We start from the raw sequence: 13,997 nt of genomic DNA, 5'->3' as shown, positions 1-13,997 counted from the left end.
GAAGTGTGTCGCGTTGTTAACGTCAAACCGGACTTTATGAGTTTACCGTATCGCTTTGCTGAATGTAAACTATAAAATCACACATCTCTGAGGAACCAAATGCAATAGCCCATTCGGCCAGAATGGCGATACTCTATGTGAGAAATGATTTTAGCTTTATTTATTTTCTGCAATAAAATGAATATGTTTGCTACAGAATATGTTTGAGCCTGATGGAAACTAACAGTATTTTGCTTTTTGGTGTCACTGTACTATTGCTTATCTTGTACGTGTAAATCTTATCAAAGGATCCTAATGTGTTAAATGTTTGTATGAACTTTACTAAATCATAAATCACTATGTTTTATCATAAAGGTATTTAACCCTAACAGACATGAGATGGGTTTAGTTTTATTCTGTATGTCTCGTCGATGTTCTAAACTGAATACATTTATATGAGCATCTCTTTTTCGTTTGTCTTATGACATCTTTCTAGAAAAGTTTAACACCGGGCCTTATTTTCCAACATGGTTTTTTTTTTGGACTTAATGAAAAAAAAAAAGGAACACAAATGCTTTAAAATGCTCAAGCAAGAATGTGTGGAACGGCAAATTGCAAAATGGCCCCAGTGTAATCAAAATAATCAAATGTTTGTTGTTCCGGCACGTAGCATGGAAAAGTGGAAGACACAAATGCAAGACACAGGAGGAGGCAAGAACAGGAAAGACAAGAAGTTAAAGAACTAAAGAGATAACAAAGGGTGCTGCAGTGACAAGCAGGTTATTTCAGCAGTCCAACAAATTAAGAGAAATTAAGATGGAACAAAAGGCCAAGGCAAAAAAAATTCAGCAGACATAAGAAAAGAACGGCAAGGAAACACTGGCAAACTGACAAAGGACGAGACAGTGCTATATATACACATACAAGGGCTGATGAGGTAACGAGACACAGGTGAAACCAGTGAGGATGGAACAGACAGTCTCCCAGGTGGGAAAACATAAAGGAAGTAAAACCAGCAGAGAGACACTGGGATGGTAAAAGATAAGATAATCCTTTATTTTTCCCACAGTGGGGTAATATGCAGTGTTGCAGCAGCAACACAGTGCACACAAGAGAAATAAATAAAACGCCAAATAAATACAAAAAACAGACAAACACAACAGGATTTATATGCCTACTGGGAGCAGGCTTGGTTGTGAGGCAGCTGGCTGATGCAGGCGCTGCCCAGAGGAGGGGGGTGGGACTGGTTTTCCATCAGGGATGACAGTTTTGCCATCGTCCTCCAATCACCCACCACCTCCACCGGCTCAGGAGGCCAGCAGCCGGCCACCGCAGAGTCATAAAACGAGTGCTCCCTGCAACAGGTAGAGTCTGCTTTGGGCTTTCTTACAAAGCCTAAACCCGAAGAGAAGTGCAAAACTCAAACCCACGACATAGCAACAGAAAAATCCAAATTAGCGAAACAAAGAAATCCCATAACTCGGACAACCCTGAACATTTTACAGTTGCCCTTTAAAGCACTTGAAACTGGGCCTATTCTAAACTCTATACTCCATATTAATCATTTAGACCTAAAAACATGGGAAGATGTTCTCAGGTTTAAAAACACTGCAATATTATAATTATATTAAGTGGTTTCAGAACTTTTAGTTGGCAACGAGCCAGCTAGCACATTCTCTGAAATGTTGATTAATGTTCATTGTCTTTGAAATTAAGCAAGGGCAACATAGTGATGTGCAATTAAATCATCACAACTCCTAAATCGTCACTTATGCATAATTAAGCACTGCTTTTGTATCATTATTGAAAATCTTACGTTTAATGTCAAATCACACCTGAGCTCAACTGTCAGATGAGGCAGCTGCACATAAATTCAGTGGAGAAGACATGTGAGGAACATCGAACATTGAGGCGGCAGGGCTCATTTATAACTCTCAAAGGTTTGGCCTGCAAACACATCGAAGTGGGCAGAGTTTTTTTTTAATTTCTATTTTTTTTTTTTTATAATCAACAGATGGTTTGATGTGCCACAGATGACAGCTCAGAGAGGTGGCACATCCCAAAGCATGTCAAGCCGCTGGCTCATGTGAATTACTGTTTTGTCTCAGTGCCAAGAGGAACTCGAGAGTGTCGACCCAGTCAGCGTCGCCGACGAGCCTGATACTGAGTTGATTGACATGATTTCCTCTTCCTTCATTTAGCATAACCCTCCTCTGTGGGCAGTCAGATCGTCACTGGGAAATCCTTCTCCAGTGAGCCGCTGACAGGTGACACACATCATCCTGTTACCTGGTAGAAATCCCACAGCACATTTCTCCCAGGGGAGTTTATTGATTGTAGTTCTGCCTCCATAAACAAGTGGATTAGGAGCGCATGACAGAAATAACAGCGCTGCATGCTGTTGAATCACGTTTCTCGGCCAAAAGTTAACACTGACACTTGGATGAACATGCTAACTAGCTCTTATATTGATTTGGAAAGTACTATTGATTAAAATTACCAAATGTTCTTATTTAATTTGGTTCTTTATGGGATTTAAAGCATAGATCCTGTGCGTCAAGCATCTTCACATATTTTCTGACAGAGACGTTGAACCCTGCCAAGAACACTCAACTTTATTTACTTGATTCCATTTATGAAAGCGGGAACTCATCGATTGTACACATTTCTTTATTGAAAACTAAATATGACTTTTCTGAATAATAAGAAAAGGTATGGAAACTATCTACAGATGTAATTAGTGGACTTGCGGTTCTTATAAACTTGTGAAAGGGAAGATGGAAATGAAAATAAATCATGATGTGAACGCTTGATGAAGGGGATGCATTTCAAACATACCGTGACTGTTTTAAACGACATTTCCTTCAACCACTTAAGGCCAGCAGGGCTTCTTGTGAAGGGAATTTAATTTAATAAGCAGTACCAAGAAAAAAAGTCTACTACAGGATGTGAAACATAGAATGGCACAGAGTCAGTGAGAATAGTTGCATTACTTTTGAGAATGGGTAAAAGCTGGAGGAGCGCTCTGGTTGAGTTTATTCTCTTCTGCCTCGGCCGGTCTTCAGCCAGGACACGAACTCCTTGGCTGCCTGGTCCTGCAGGTAGGAGCTCACATCACTGGTGTAGGTGCCGTCTGCATGGCGTCTGAACAGACTCCTGTGGATGTTCAAGCCACAATAACTCTATGATATAACTCTGGTGCAGCAGGTTGCAGTGAGACTAATATACACATGCAATTTTGGGAAGAGACTTTTTTTTTTTAATAGGAGGCATTTTGTGGACAAATTCAGACTCGCTTTATCAATATATTATTTAGCAGTTCACTGCGCATATGAAACAACACACACGGACACCCACCCGTTCCTTTTTGAGTTCTTCAGCCACTGGACAAAGTCTTGCGCTCTTCTCGTCTCCAGGTATTTACTGTAGTCGTTGGAAAACGTTCCCTCCGAATGTCTCTTCATGTTTGAGAGCTCAATGGGTTCGTTGAGCATCGAGTTTTCAGTCAACAACCTGAAGAATTATGACACTTTACGTTAGCAGTTGAACAGAGAAAGACACGCTCTCACCAACATGCTGTCCTGGGTACATGGCAGCTCATGCCCTAAAGTAGGGTCATTTGTGGAGTCCCAGAATACAGCTCTTTATCCTGATTAATCATTCATATTCACCAAAGACTTCTTATGTATGTATGCTTCATACTAAAGTATTCTTAACGCTGCTCATAAATCTGGAGATCATTCACACAGTAGTCCCTTTGCTTTTTTAGCTTGAATGCTGAAAAGGTTAAATTACTGTTTGTTTCAGTAGATTTGCATCAACAAATGCTACAGTCCTAATAATTATCAGGTGAAATCACATTATTACTAAACCCGAAAGCATCAAAATGACTCTACGTATGAAAATAATACTGCAATGAAGGCATTCATGATACACAAACATTTGAAATGACATAACAATAAATTGGCAGCTGTGCATCATTTTCGCATGATGTCCATTTCCATTTGTAATTATGATAACAGCTGTCACTTCCTCCATTAATGCTGCAAATGGGGCTGTAATGCGGTTTGATACCACATGGTATTGGTATATGGTCTATCATATTAATTAAAAAGTGTCAGTGGCAAATAACTGAAAGTTGATCTTACATGGAGTTGTGGTCTGTGTCTTGGTCAGGCACCTGCCAGCTGCTTTGGATGATGATCAGGAGCAGGAGTCCAGCTAAAGAGTGAGCACTTCTCATTGTTTGTTTGAGTTTCTGAAAAACGAGCAGAGAGAGACACTGAAAATGATCCCACCAGCGCATATTAAAGGTACATTCTAGAAAGGACCTTGAAGAAGAGACTCACCTGTCCTCCTTTCTGTCGAACGTTTAAGAGAGTGACTGTGTTGATAGGTGCCCTTCTTCTTCTTCTTCTTCTTCTTCTTCTCTGGCTTCTGAGGCGGTCTCATGGTCCCCTCCTGGTCTGCTCCTTCTTATATAGCGGAGCTGAGGAGCGGCTTCTGTGACGGGGGAGTCACCTCTCCCAGGTGACTCCCCCGTCACAGAAGCCGCTGTTACTCTCAGTCCATTAGTCAGCTTCCGTCTCACTCCCCTGAATGTGTTTGGATTCGGTTAAGAAAGTAACTGCGTTAGCCGAGTGGTTCAGGTGTCCCAATCAAACATGACCTCTAGCTCGACAAACAAATCCATCCACAAATACTGTGTGTGCTTGAATGATTCCCTGTCCATTGATCATTAGGGAAAGTTGTTATTTTTTACGCAGCAACTTTGTTGGCCAGCACTTCTAAAGACTGTCTGTTAAATACAGAGAGAGGTAAATTAAAAAGAACTTCAATTTCAGTGCATGTTTATAAAGATGCTTATAAGTCTTATTCAGACAGGGGAATTGCACATAATTAATGAAAACAAATGAAGCAGTTATATTTCAAAGCAATCTTTATTTTACCTGCATCAGAACACAACTTAAACACAAATGTCACCACTCTACAACAAATCAGTGCAGTGCAATTGATCTACTGTCTGTTACAATATTCTGTGGTGGATGGAGTATTCAGGTTCTTCACTTACCAACACAGCATAGTAAAACACTCCTCCTGGACTTGAGTAAAAGTACACATGTATTAGCAGCAAAATGTAGAAAAAGTACTGGTTTGGTCCCTCCGACTGAAACACTATTATATATGGCATCATTGGATTATCAATACTGAAGCATCAGTGTACTTAAATTTACTGAAATAAAAGCATGTAAGCAGTTCTGATGGAAAAATCGCAATGTAGTGGTGTCACTACCAACTCATGGAAATAGAACATATTATCCACCACAGTCACACTGTACCTTTGTAAGACTTCAGGAGACAAAAAATCTTGAATAATGTATTGTATTTTTTTAAGCTCGTTCAAAGGCTTAATCTTACAAGTAACTTAAGCTGTCCAACTACAATATTTCCCTTTGAAATCCAGCGCAGTAAAAGCACAAAGTGGCGTTACGTAGACCTCCTGCTACCTCATAATTGTGCTAAAGTCCTTGAGCGAATGCGCTTTTGTTCTCCACCACTGATGATATTCAAATAAAAATGTTGCCAGCTATAAATGCATGCAATGGCTTTTATTTTTGTCACATATTTTTAACCAGAAGATAAAATACAAACATTCATTTGTATGAGCAATCCAATGTCTGTTACACATAAAAACTTCATCTTAAAAACAAACTCCACCTGGCATCTCTGAATATTTGTAGTAAAAAAAACCAAAAAAACAACCACACACAAATAAAAAGAAAAAAATAAGTAATCACAAATGCTGTCACGGAGTTCACATCTATTTGGGATTAAGGCATTTCTGCAGGAAGTGACTCATGAGGGTGTATATGTGATGGTAGGCTGATCCTCTGAGAGCATGGTCCTTGTCAGTGTACCACTGAAATGAACCCAAAATAAGATAAGTTATACACGAATGAAAGCCACAATGAAACACATGTTAAATAACACACACACACACACACACACACACTCATATATATATATATTTCCATTTGAAACCATCCTTAATTCAACACCATCAAAACCAATATTAGTCCCACTTCCCTTAGCCAATATTTACCATTGCCTCAAACTCCACTTGCTCGTCCACCAGAGCTTTGGAGATCTGTGCGGCCTGCTGGAAATGGACATTGTCTACAGGAAAGACAGTACGTGACTAAAAACCAAGTTTCTCACAGAGCAAATAGAGTCCATCACCGTGTTTCCTGGAACACTAATGAAAAACAGAGCTACCACACGTTCAGGTCTTATCAAAACTAACGTGACGGAAATAGATGATGGAACGTACCATCGGCCGTGCCGTGAACCAGCAGATAGTCCACTGTTTTGAAGTTCTTTGCTCTGGATGTCACCGTGGAGTTCTAAAAAAGTAAGAAAGAAATGAATTAACGACAGGAACATGTCTCAAGTCAGGTATATAAAGCAGAGACGTTTTACTGTTGTATGATATTTACTTGGTAAGAATCTGAATTCTCTGTGGGCTTGCCCATGTAGCGCTCAGTGTACACCGCATCTGCAAAAAAATTAAACGACAACTGTAAGGCACATACAATATGAACAAAAATAAATCACGCTTATTCGTCACACAGAAAGAGACAAATTTTCATTAACCAAGATATAAGAAAATACATAAACGGAGATTTGAGATATGAGAATATTATTAGAGTATTATTGTTTCTCTGTTGACACTAAGCAAACATTCATTACTGGCAGTAGTGGATCTATGGCATTATGACATCTATGATACACGCCATGCTTGACAGGACATTGCATTGACTTTCATTTAGCATAAAGCTAACCCTCTGACCTCTAACCTAATCTCATCAGGGATAGGCTTTGGTCCCCCATGAAGACCAGGTTATGAAAAAGGTCAGCATTTATTTTTTTTTTCAGCTTTATTAGACTTTTTTTTTTTTAAATTGTAATATCCTTGACATATTGTACACCCGACATCCAGGCCAATAGAACATCGTGAAATTGAAACTTAAAGGTAAACTCATGAGTACAGATCTTGGGAAAGCTGAAAGCCCATTGTGGCTACAGAAAGAGTTGTGCAAAATCTGATAAACTGCCTCAAGTCGACTGGGTCCGAACACTGCAAAGTCTGAAACTTGGGGGTGTAGCCTTACAAAAAGGTGAGCTCAACAGATCTCTATAGCCAGCTGCTCAGGGTTCAGTTACTGAATGCTAGCCCAACACATTCAGATCCTGAGACGGTTGCATTGAGGATAACGTAAGTTTTGGCAAGAAAGAAGAATGCATGGAATAAAAAATATAAATACAATGATATAAATACAATATGTATTATATGTATAAATATAAAATATTATATCTTTGCTGCATCAACTGTGGTTGGACACTGCTCTTAGAGACACTTGTAGAATTATACACTACACGCTATTATAGTATGAATTCATGCGCACCCACCGTAATATTCCCACTTGGCTACCGGGGCCACTGCAATCCCACACTTGAAGAGTCCAGTTCCAGCTCCCAAGGCCATTGAGGTGACATAGCCACCATATGACTGAAAGTCAGAATAGATTACACATAATGAAGGCAAGACAGCTGATGAAAAAGATAAAGGAAATATCCAACTTACCCAACCCCATATTGCTATTCTGTCTTTGTCGATAAAACCCATATCAATGAACTTTCTGTAACACAGAAATTGTTCATTATCAGGAGGAAAACAACATTTATATCTATGCAAGTTTTAAATTTTGCTTAAATTCTAGATGCGTACAGAGAACGAATATCATAGAGGTGACCGACACTTTACCTGACGGCTGTTATCTGATCTTCCACTTCAAACGTCCCGAGGCGTCTGTAGATTGAGTGCAATATTTCATCACCTTGGTAACCGCTTCCCCGTCCATCAAAGCTGGCCACGATGATCCCGAGTGAACTAGAGAGGTACGTGGCCCAGTTCAGCTTGAAGCGAAAGTCCACACTTTGACTACAGGGGCCAGCGTAACTGCACGGGACAGAAACACCATACAGTTTGTCGTCAAACTGATAGCAAAGAGTCCCTGAATTTTATGGCATGGAGCTCTGAGGAGTGTCCACTTACACATCAATAAGAAGAGGATATTTTTTAGACTTCTTGAAATTCGGTGGCAACATCATTTCGTACCAAAGATCTGAAAAGAAAAGTTATGAAATAAATAAAGTATGAAATGAACATGACAGTGTTTCTGTTTAAACAGATTTGTCATACATAAATGATCTCACTTTTTAAGTTGGTAAGTACCTCATTTGGAACTTGTTACGTTATAAAATGCGTCTAAAGTCTTATTATTCAATTTAAAGTTACAGTGTAGAGTGTTTGTCCCCCCCTTCTGGCAGTGAAATTAATTACACGACAAATGACTAGAACCTGCATTCCCTCTGTCCTTTTTCTACTTTCAGCACTTTGCAAAGAGGGAAAGTCAATCATGTTAATCTTTTAGAGTTTCTTCCTGACTGACAGAGGCTAACAATGCATAGAACCCAAGTTACATTCATAACTTTAGTTTTTCAACTGGCTCCCCTGTGCTTCTAGTTTACTTGGTCTCAGTTGCTCCCCTCTTTACAGGGAGATTAATTAGCTTAATCAGCACTGTGTGTACTTGGGAAGAGGCTTGAATGTAACAGTCATCATTTATATGTAAAAGTCCAACACAACATGTTTATTGAGATTTAATTTGTGCGGTGCTCATGGTTCAACATTTAACTTGAACAAGGATAATACTGAAATTGAGACATGTTATGAGAAGTAAATACTTTTTTGATGGATGATATGTTGTCTTTGATGACTTATGGAGGGAATCTATACGCAAGCATTGTCTCACCAAATCCTGCAACCTTCAAGGAGCCATATTGCATCGTCGGCATTTGGAATTCAGACAGAATGTTTTTCAATTCATTGTTGTCTTGAAGAATGGAAGGCTCTGAAAAAAAAGAAATTTAAAAATTAACGACTGTCCTTCAGGAAATTACTGCTGTGCACTAAAAGCTAATACAAAAGTGGTTACATAACCATAAGACATTAAAACTTAGAACTGTTTTTTTCAGTAACAAATTTCTATTAGTTTCCTGTGCTGGGAAACACAACTGTTAATTCTAAAAGTCGCAAAGTTTGGAAGATACCAACTTAATTCGCCTGATTCAGACCTAAATCCTCACTTCCATCTTTAGATTTTGCCTCCTCCATCAATTCCTTTAGATGTGCAGTAGTAATTGATGTTAGAGTTGTTTGTAGCAGGAATGCAAATCTGTTTAAATGTTTATTTCATTTTTATTTCACCGCTGAAAACTAATTGAAAATTGTGTCCATATGCTCTCCGTGTCATTTGATGTAGCTGTTTTACAAAACAAATAATGTACTTGGGTTAAGAACGTGAAACTTCTATTTGCATACAATTTGTATTTGTACCTGCACTTGAGCCCTTGTTGTCCACAAGTGTGTAGAGGGGGAATCCAGGTCCTGGTGAAAACATAAATAGAAAGTCTTTCTTACGACTTTAGCTCTGATTATTGTTCACAGATGTTCCACACCACAGATGATCTCCACATGGGTGCGTTATTGCTTAAGAGAAAATGTGGATGGGTAACTGACCGTAGCAGTCCATTCGGTAGTAAGAGGCGTCAAAGCTGAAGTAAGCGGAGTTGTACTGACACCTGTCTTTGTACAGGTCGCAGGTGAGACACTTGGGGGCAGAGGGGCTGCTTCCAATCATAACCCTAATGACGAGTCACAAATCATGTTAGTTATGTATTTATTTATTGTATTCTAAACAGAGTAAAGTGAAAAAAGCAATGTGATATCCTGCAGTAGCTTAAACAAACAAGAATTCCTTACTTACTTGTAGAGATTTCTCTGCACAGGTATTCCTTTGTGCTCATTACTCACAAAATATCTGTCAAAATAAATTTAACAAAAGTCAGATTTATATATTTTTACTAAAATATTTGTGAAGTTCATGCAGTTTTCCCGAGAAATGTACTCACATGGCATCTTTTGTTAATTTGGATATGTAGATAACTTCCCATTTCCCAGAGGTTATTGGCGTTGCCTTGCCCTTGAAAAGCCATTAGTAAGTCACTTAAACACCAAACAGTGTGTACGCACAGTATATTTGAAAAATAATACAACTTACATCTTTCACATAATGAATATGTTTGTAGCCCCGAGTGTCGCTTATCACTTTGTAGAAACTGAGCTTATCTTCAGCAAAGAAAAGAGGCAAGGGCACATACTAAAGAAAAAGGTAATATTTTAAAGTCATACATCAACTCGAATTATGTGGAACAATGAAATACATGTGCAGTTACACTTACATGTCCTACCCAACCGGTCTTGCTTGTTTGCTCAAATTTCTATAGTAAATAGTAAATAGAGTAAAGGCATTGGTTGCAGTTAATAAGCATGTAATCACGTGAGATCAGTACTCTGTCGTGATCAAAAAAGTTGGGACAAACGACCTAAAAAAGTGGCGGGTACCTGTTTTTCTTTCCAGCTACTTCCGTCAAAGTCATAGATCTGCACGACCACATAATTCTGTTTTCTCGCGAGCCACTGCACGGCGACGCGCTCATCTGTTACCCAGTTCACCGAGCACAAAATGTGATCACTGAGTAAAGGCGAGAGGAAGTGACAAGGTTTGCACATAAGCCGGAGTGTGAAGATATTTTGCTCAAGTATGACGATACGACCGAAGGATGTACAGACCCAGAAGCTACTGGAGCAGGTGCAACAATCTGCATGCGGCGGGAGGGATCTGCGGTATCGACCACAAACAGCTTCACCTTGGTAAGGGCTGATCCAGCCTAAACCAGATACACATATAACATATAAAATATCACATTTGAAACTCTTGGTGACTATCTTTTTTTGTAAATAACTGCATATATTTAATGTTTGACAAATTCATATGATCCCACCTTTGGGTACGGAACAGCTACTGTTTGTGGATATTGCTCCGATCCATACCAAGAGAACTCCACTTTTTGAACTTCCGTGTCATTAAACTCCACATAAGCCAGGAATCTCCCAGTGGTCGACCACCATATCGCCCCGTTTGATGCAAACACTTCCTCTAAAATTGTTGATGGAAAAAAAAACAAAAACATTAAGCATCTTCCCTATCAATACCCACATGTCTGAAATGATTAATGTTACCTACCCTCATAGACCCAGTCAGGGACACCGTTAAGGACCTCATTCTTTTTCCCGTTGCGAGTCACTTGTACAGCTTCAGCGGTGACATCAGACTTAAAAAACACGTTGAAGTCCGAGACGTAAGCCTGCAAAACACGTTGCAGTTTTAGTTCCTGGATACATTTTTAGAAAAAACGTAGTCGATATCCAAATGTACAAATTTAGCGCCCAAAAATAACTTGTTTTCAGGGATCTCTTTTCAAAGATGCAATGATGGTCATGCACTTGAAATACACTTCCTGTGTGAGGCTACAGTGACCAAAATATCTCTCTTAAAAGTAACTACCCAATGAAGATACCATCCAAGGCATTGCTTTGCGGTTTGCATTTTCACTATGAACAGGAAGGCTTAAGTGACGTAATGGCCGGTTGCTGTTTGATATAATTTTGCCAATGTTCATTAAAATGTATGGGTGTTGTCATTTCATGTGCTTGACATTGACGTACACATAATATGTCTGGGACAATCACTGTGCACACTTTCTAAAGATTCCTCTTGTGCTGAGAGCATAGTTAGAAAAGCTAGAAAACTCTTCTCGTTAGTTACTTTTTGCAGTTTGGACACAAAAAACGGATGCTTTGTTCAACAGTTATACGAACTACGAAAAAGTTCCTTCAGCCTTGAAACATTGCTGTTCAGATAGAAATACGAGTACATAGTAACATGGCGCAAACTCACATATTTGTTTCCTGTTGGTGCCCAGGCAAAGTACTGCACGACAGGTGGAAGATTCACAGGTGTAACAAATGTTCTGCAACCAAACACGAACATTTTTAGGTTAATGTTTTTTCTTTTGTTTGAGAATAACAAAGCTTTAACAACAACATGGCTACTTACGATTGCTCCCTGTTATAGATGGTGTACGATGCTGTGAATGAATGCCTCCATTTCTGCAGGATTTCAAACACAAATCTTGTTATCTCGGACTTCTGTTATCAAACATGCAGCCTTCAGCTACTGCAAAAAGAAACATTTAAAGCTAACAGAGAACATTTACTTTTTATTAGGGGGCGTCTCACCTTTGTGTAGTTGCTTTCAAGAGCGATGTATTTATAATCGCCCGACAACAAGTAATCGTTTGCATCCACTTGGGCCTGAAAGGATTACATGAAAACTTGTACATCATCATTCGTATCCAGAATTGAAAAACGGTTACAAAATGTTCATATTTAAAACTATATTACAAAGGTTGAATTGCTCAAATACAGCGACTCCTCTTTTGTTTCTGCATTGTGGAGGAAGATATTTCCTTCGCTTGTTTTATGCAAATACTCCTTATCTGAAAACACAGAGGACACAGATGAATGAGCCAGTGCACAATTACTGATCGCTGGCCAAAATGAAGAACCGATATGGCAGGAGTGGTACCTGATATCCAATACAAATTGTAGCGTTTCCATCTAATGGTGTCATTGAAGTAATCTTCCAGGGTGAAAGGCCTTTTGGTGCGACCTGATTCTGAAATGATACGCACATGGGAATTTACTCTACCTCCAACTCTATGGGCAACAGTGCATATACAGTAAAGGATTCAGATCTTTGCAAGCTGATTTTCCCATTGACTCTCAATTGGAAGCACAGACAGACAGAGAGACGGACAGAGAGACAGCGTGAGAGAGAAAGAGAAAGAAAGGCCACACCACCAACTTAAAATCTGTGTGCCTTTTTTTAAGGCACACAGATTTAAGGAAAAATCTAAGTTTTGTTGCTTAAATAAAATGGTCAAACCCCCACTTTTAGACAGAGGGGTTACTCACATGTTTGAAATGAGACTGGTAGAAATGAATGAATTAAAAAAAAACCTATAATGAAGTGGTTCAGATCTTTACAAGCTGGTTTTCACTTTGAATTCCATCAGGACGCACAGACTGAGAAAGGATGAAAGACAGGAAGGAAGGGCATAGATGTGTAGATATACAGATATAACTTACTGCTGAAATAAACTGCTGGGATTGTTATTAAAGTGATGACGACAGCCGCCCCTACCACCACCCACATCACCTTGCTGCAGCCCTGCGGTGAAAGGTGACACATAAGTTGCGAAAAGAAACACATCCCCTGAAATCACACAAAGCTGACGCTGCAGGTTCCCATTTAGCAGACTGGCCCCCCTCCCAAAAAAAAAAAACAAAAAAAAAAACTTTCGGGCTGCTTTCTGTCTGTAAGTAGTTCTGCTTTAACAAATACATTTTCAGTTTTAGAAGTTTCAAGAGTCATTAGGCTACTGACCATGGTGCAGATGGAGTCGCCGTCTCGCTCTCTGGTAATCCTCAAACGTCGCCGGAGTTTTTTAAAAGTGTTTGGACATGCAGCCGGGTTTTACCGCACAAGAAAACCGAGCTCCGTCCTACTTTTAAGCTTCCTACACTTCCCGCTGCATTCCAGAGACTGGTCCGACGGAGATGCCTCCCTGAAGTCCGCAGCCCAACTTTCCAAGAGCGCACGGCTTAACTGGTACTAGGAAGTGTGGCTTTTTCGCCGAGGGTGTAAGTCATCCGCGCAACAAACAGAAAAAGTCGCCGTTTACATTCCATTTAAATCCATACCTGATTATGTGACCTGTATTTTTTGCATTAAGTATAACATAAATATAAATGGAATTATAATGACAGTGTAGTTTTATTTATTTATTTAGGCTAATTTTTTAATTTTCTACACTTTTTAATTAGGGAGCAAACGTTTGAGCATGTCATGGATTCATTATCTATAAGCACAATAAAAAACAATATAATAAATTTAAAAAAGAATTAGAAGCCATATAAAGGAGTCAGT

At 39.3% G+C, this 13,997-nt stretch overlaps 2 protein-coding genes across 3 annotated transcripts; both read right to left on the bottom strand.

Annotated features, from left to right (window-relative positions):
* Positions 1-2,708: 2,708 nt before the first annotated feature.
* Positions 2,709-4,297, bottom strand: gcgb (glucagon b). The gene is made up of 3 exons (XM_084544123.1): positions 4,128-4,297; positions 3,337-3,492; positions 2,709-3,135 (listed from the first exon to the last, which is right to left on the bottom strand). The coding sequence occupies exons 1-3, from the start codon at positions 4,283-4,285 to the stop codon at positions 3,015-3,017; spliced, it is 435 nt and encodes a 144-aa protein (XP_084400249.1). The 5' UTR covers positions 4,286-4,297; the 3' UTR covers positions 2,709-3,014.
* Positions 4,298-4,911: 614 nt separating this feature from the next.
* Positions 4,912-13,790, bottom strand: fap (fibroblast activation protein, alpha). Of its 2 annotated transcripts, XM_084544881.1 has the most exons (26): positions 13,455-13,790; positions 13,157-13,238; positions 12,594-12,683; positions 12,410-12,504; positions 12,245-12,319; positions 12,063-12,115; positions 11,904-11,976; positions 11,190-11,310; positions 10,948-11,102; positions 10,736-10,833; positions 10,508-10,637; positions 10,345-10,383; positions 10,164-10,262; positions 10,015-10,085; positions 9,870-9,923; positions 9,623-9,747; positions 9,440-9,490; positions 8,856-8,954; positions 8,096-8,165; positions 7,805-7,999; positions 7,625-7,679; positions 7,450-7,549; positions 6,477-6,535; positions 6,311-6,383; positions 6,083-6,156; positions 4,912-5,899 (listed from the first exon to the last, which is right to left on the bottom strand). In XM_084544881.1, exons 1-26 carry the CDS (start codon positions 13,455-13,457, stop codon positions 5,801-5,803), a joined length of 2,238 nt encoding a protein of 745 aa, XP_084401007.1. In that variant the 5' UTR covers positions 13,458-13,790; the 3' UTR covers positions 4,912-5,800. The 2 variants fall into 2 exon arrangements, with proteins under 2 accessions (XP_084401007.1, XP_084401006.1); XM_084544880.1 differs by having other exon boundaries at positions 7,450-7,679.
* Between the last annotated feature and the right edge of the window lie 207 nt (positions 13,791-13,997).

Source organism: Chelon labrosus (genome assembly GCF_963514085.1).
Source record: "Chelon labrosus genome assembly, chromosome: 5".
Classification (NCBI taxonomy): Eukaryota; Metazoa; Chordata; class Actinopteri; order Mugiliformes; family Mugilidae; genus Chelon; species Chelon labrosus.
This window is presented reverse-complemented; position numbering and strand designations above follow the sequence as displayed.